This window comes from Acanthaster planci, linkage group LG01, assembly GCF_054643075.1.
Source record: "Acanthaster planci isolate LZ-2023a linkage group LG01, COTS_SCS, whole genome shotgun sequence".
NCBI lineage: Eukaryota > Metazoa > Echinodermata > Asteroidea > Valvatida > Acanthasteridae > Acanthaster > Acanthaster planci.
Genome location: NC_141777.1, coordinates 6,298,557 through 6,303,094, shown reverse-complemented (window position 1 = coordinate 6,303,094; position 4,538 = coordinate 6,298,557). Strand labels below are relative to the sequence as shown.

The 4,538-nt window shown below is 39.4% G+C and overlaps 1 protein-coding gene across 2 annotated transcripts; it reads right to left on the bottom strand.

The window, feature by feature from the left end:
* Window positions 1–1,142: 1,142 nt before the first annotated feature.
* Window positions 1,143–4,332, bottom strand: LOC110986249 (32 kDa beta-galactoside-binding lectin lec-3-like). 2 transcript variants are annotated; one of them, XM_022247982.2, is made up of 7 exons: window positions 4,195–4,330; window positions 3,713–3,787; window positions 3,415–3,468; window positions 3,089–3,225; window positions 2,642–2,846; window positions 2,122–2,232; window positions 1,143–1,980 (listed from the first exon to the last, which is right to left on the bottom strand). In XM_022247982.2, exons 3-7 carry the CDS (start codon window positions 3,454–3,456, stop codon window positions 1,963–1,965), a joined length of 513 nt encoding a protein of 170 aa, XP_022103674.1. In that variant the 5' UTR covers window positions 3,457–3,468; window positions 3,713–3,787; window positions 4,195–4,330; the 3' UTR covers window positions 1,143–1,962. The 2 variants fall into 2 exon arrangements, with proteins under 2 accessions (XP_022103674.1, XP_087002334.1); XM_087146208.1 differs by lacking the exon at window positions 3,415–3,468 and having other exon boundaries at window positions 4,195–4,332.
* Window positions 4,333–4,538: the final 206 nt, after the last annotated feature.

Sequence of the window (4,538 nt, the reverse complement as noted above, 5' to 3'; positions counted from 1 at the left end):
GCCATGAGCGAAAATTGTCTCCTTTTTTCTGTCTTTCGAACAATATTTCTGCAAATCGCACTTTGCTCTGAGTTATTAGTGAGTCAGAAATTGTACAAAACATGCAGCTAATTTCACAGCTTTCTCTGTTAACATTTTCAAGGAAGGGTAATGCCTATACCACAGCTTTCTACAATGTTATATTACGCTTTCCGCGTAAAAGGTTGATGGGGATACTCCGGGCGAAGACGTCAGTTTTGATTTTTTTTTTTTTTTTTTAGATTGCGACAGTCAGATGATTTATCGTTTTCGATAAAGTGACCCGCTCAATACATGTACAGTTTTTATAAGGGTCTTTTTTGGGGGGAAAGTCATTTGGTATTCTTTATCAGATTTGTGAGAGGCCTGTTTCTTCATTCGAGGGCTTCCAGTGATTATTGTTCTATTCAGGCTCCTCGGTGATTCCTTACAGAACACCATGATGATATCGAGAGAAAAGAAGGTCCGATACTAGAATGTCTTGGCCAGCATTGTCCACCTTTTGCTGCACGCTATCTTTTCTAGTTGAGGCAAGAGCTGAGTCTTTCAGAGAGAGAAAAACATCACATCCAAACTAGTCGGTAGATATGACACATACACTGCTTCGACTTTCTGCTGCCACTGCGTGTGAATGGTGGTACCAAAGCTAAGTATATCTTGTAAGCCAATACAAATGAAAGCCAAATGTATTGACAAGGTCAAGTAAACCAATCACAAGCACAACACAAATTCCAAAACTCGACATGGTCCTTTGAGGCTTTGTTTTTGGCGATTTTATATTAGATTTACCATTTTCTGAAAGGATTTTAATAAGACCGTCGCAGTTTCTATGTGTTGGGGCTTGGTTATCATCACTAGTGTGCATCTTTTCTTAACTTCCACCTCCATGTTGCTGCAAAGATTGACCAGTAGTATCCAATTTAATACCATATCAAGACACGAATAGACCGAGTGAATGGGTAGGACATGAAGTGGGGAATTTTTTAAATATTAATTTTGTTCGTTAGAAAGTGCACCTTGTCACATTCACTATGTGTGAGGGCGCTATTTCTCAGCCCACAGAGATCCTACGATCTCTGTGTAGTCACCCACTTAGACACCACGAATGGACAGTCCTCTAAATATCGTAGGCGTATTGTTATTTTATTTTTTCCCATTTGCCTTAAGTTCTCTTTGTGTTTTGTTTTATATCTATCGCTTTCACATTCTAGGTCGATTTCAAACAATTCCGACTATTTTTAATCGATGTTCAGTTCATAACTGGAACTCAGAATTACACGATATAGTTGCTTTGGATCCGATACTGACATTTAAAATTTTTTCATTCCTTAAATCAAACTGAAATAAGATCTACATGTATATGTAATATCATATCTCCTCCACAAAATCTAATTTCTAACCCCTATTGGACCTACTGCTGGCATTTAATGCACTGTCTGTGCCACTCGAATTTTTCTATGCATTTTACAGTTTTTTCTTTGCAAAATGTCTGTGGCGATTTTAAATTCTAATTAGCTAATTTCATTGAATTTAGAAAAGGAAATAATTGCATCACTTTTACTCTTACAGACATAGTGATGTTGTACAAGTCCATTTAATTATCTTTTTAACAAAGCAATGCAACACATCTGCTTTTACTGCTTTTCACTTTTACTCGCTGGATGATTTTAAGTGCTGACTCCCACAGTCTCAAGATAAATTCTCATTATATTACTTTCAACTTCAACCATCCATTATATGTAAATATTACGTTATATAGTAATTATTATGAACATGCGCTTGTCAAATTTGTCACTTTCCCCGAAGAATAAGCCTAATGTGTTGCAGACCTTGCACTCCTGATTCCAGATCTCCTACTTCTTCCATTTCCTTGACGTAAGATTCTTGTGCTCAATCGTTACTTCTCAACCTCGTTCACTTCAGTGAGCCAATGCTGTCGTCTCACTAACCTTCACGAGAAGGCTGTAAAATAATGGAGTACAAATTCAAAATCGCGAAATATGTCTTTTCCTGTGACGAAAAAGGATGCACCCGTTTCAACCATCATACATCCGCATCACATTATGACCTCGGAAACCTCCACTGGAAAGAAATGTCACTTACCCTATAATCGATTCTTTCGACTTGTACATCTGATTCGATGAAGAGAGATTGTACGGTGTTAGGGTCAACGCGGTGTTTGAGGTTGGCGAGTTCTCGGCCGTTTACAGACACCTACGAAAATAGGAAATCGGGCATCCAGAAGTTAACTGTACCCATTGTTATTCCTGTATCCAAGCAGATTTTGAACTGAACATCGACGGATGCCACGCCCAGGAATGTAACTTAAAAAAATCACCATACACAATGACCTCTTTTCCAACACAACTGTTGGACATGGTAGATTAAAATTTTTGAACTGATATTCCGCAGTTAGGAGACTTTCATTTGTTATAATTAGTGGATGACGAAACCTCAGAGAGTCGTCACTAAATAACAACTTTAAAGGGCCATTCGATGCGGTAATATCGAAGGGAAAATGGACAAGAATAAATCGTATTCAGCCAAAGTTTTTGTGCGTGAATGTATGAGGGCAAACAAAATAAATCAAATTTCCCTAAGCGTAAATGGAATACTGCACTACCTGATTGTGAGATCCCATGTACTTGATCTGGATGACAGCCTCTCCTCCTTGCTCCAAGGGAAGCTTCTCTGAGGTTTGCAGCGTGCCCCATCTTTGCCCCTTCCTTGCATAGAAGTTCAACTCCTTGGTGAAGAAATCCGCCGAGATGAGCAGGGCAATATCGTCCATCTGTGTGTTGATGCCAGCCAGGAAGCCAATGTTCAATCTGATACAAATTAAAAACAGCTGATGAGGGGAAGCATAAATTATACAGGCTGCAAGATAATCGGAGTCCAGTTGGTTTCGTGTGCGAGCGTCCCAGTGACACGTTGTTAAAACTCCGTATTTGTTCACTTTCACTGGAGCATTATTTGTTTAAACCTTTTTTCTTCCATCTGTGTTACACATCTTTGTCCTTGCATTTGTCAGTCTTCATTGGAGTATTTTGCAGTACGCCTGTTCACTTACCTGCGACTTCTTTCAGGTATGGTTAGTGTTACGTCTACCAAATCCCCCACTTCAAATTCCTTCACGGAATCACTGTAGCTCACGCAGGTAGTAGACCTGGTCCGGCCCCGGGAACGTCTTGACATACAGCAAATGTGCTGTGAAAAGGTATAATTTGCATGAGTCCCTCTCTAGCAAAAATTCCACTTGTTAAGGCTCGGGTACGGCTGCTGTGCACAAAACCCAATAAGATTGACTTCCCAAAATATGAACGTTTCACGCTGGTACAACAAAGCAACAGTGTGTTTTTTTTCGGACAGCAAGTATGTGCAAGAAGAGTTACTTACGTTGTTGTTTCCATTAACGTTAACAGAGTTGTTGCTGCCCATTGTGTCGCTTGCCTTTCGAAGAACAGAAAAGCGTCCAACGACAAGTTTAAATAGAATATTGATAATAGTTTCACACTTTATTGTAGCTTCATATCGAATTTGTCTTCATTATTTCGGACACTATAGAATGTATTGATTAATTGATTAACATAGGTCAATACCCACATAGGGGCTTTTTAATTCTCACGGAAACACAAGGAACATGAAACATAGTCCCAATGGCTATACTTTTAGGAGTTTAAAAGCATGTGCTTACCTCACTGTCCTACGAGTGGATGAACGACGATTATCGGCTTGACAAGTCCACACCATACATCAACCACAAAATGACCTGCACGGGGTATTTTATTGGTGGAATAAAGTCCTTATATGGGGTACTTCACGTTTAACTTTGATTGGTTGCGGTTTGATCAGTGACATTTTAAAGCTTAATGAGTGGTTTAACTGAATTTGACGGATGTCCTCCCGAAACACGTGGTCTGAATATTGATGGTGACATTGTAATTGGTTAACCTGACTGGATCATCTTTGGCTTCTAAAACCCTGGACACCCCTCACACTTTTCCACTTACAGATGAAAAAATGCATCGTAATTCAGTAAAGAAAACTCAATGCTTTACAACAGTACTCCCAGCCTACTTCTCAGTTAATTTGCTCGACAAGGAATCGTGTATAAACGTGAGATTTCATCGCATTATCGTGATTAAATATACATAATCAATCTAACATCATTAATACCGATCGATGATGATCAGTGTTCTGCGACTTAACGAGGATTGACACTGTTTCATGTAGACTCATTTCATCTTATGACAACGCTTACTCCGACGAGTTGTATCCTCAATCTGCAAGGCGTAGCATAACACGCGTTGGATGTTCAGAGATTACGAGTCTAGAAGTTAGATAAAATTCTTTGTCGAAGGTGGCATTAATTACAGTTTCCGTATGTGTTTTCAATCATTTTTTCTCTAAACACAAGGAAAATCCGGAGTGAGTTCGATTCCCTGTGGTTCATGTCCCCACAACCGTTTCCAGGACAGGTTAAATGCACACCTCATCACGCGGTTTTCCTTTTCTTGGTA

Coding starts and splice junctions, on each gene's coding strand:
- LOC110986249 (XM_022247982.2), bottom strand. CDS start 3,456: ATGGGCAGCAACAACTCTGTTAACGTTAATGGAAACAACAAC. Junction 3,226..3,414: donor ACGTTAATGGAAACAACAAC/GTAAGTAACTCT, acceptor ACCTTTTCACAG/CACATTTGCTGTATGTCAAG. Junction 2,847..3,088: donor ATACCTGAAAGAAGTCGCAG/GTAAGTGAACAG, acceptor AATTTGTATCAG/ATTGAACATTGGCTTCCTGG.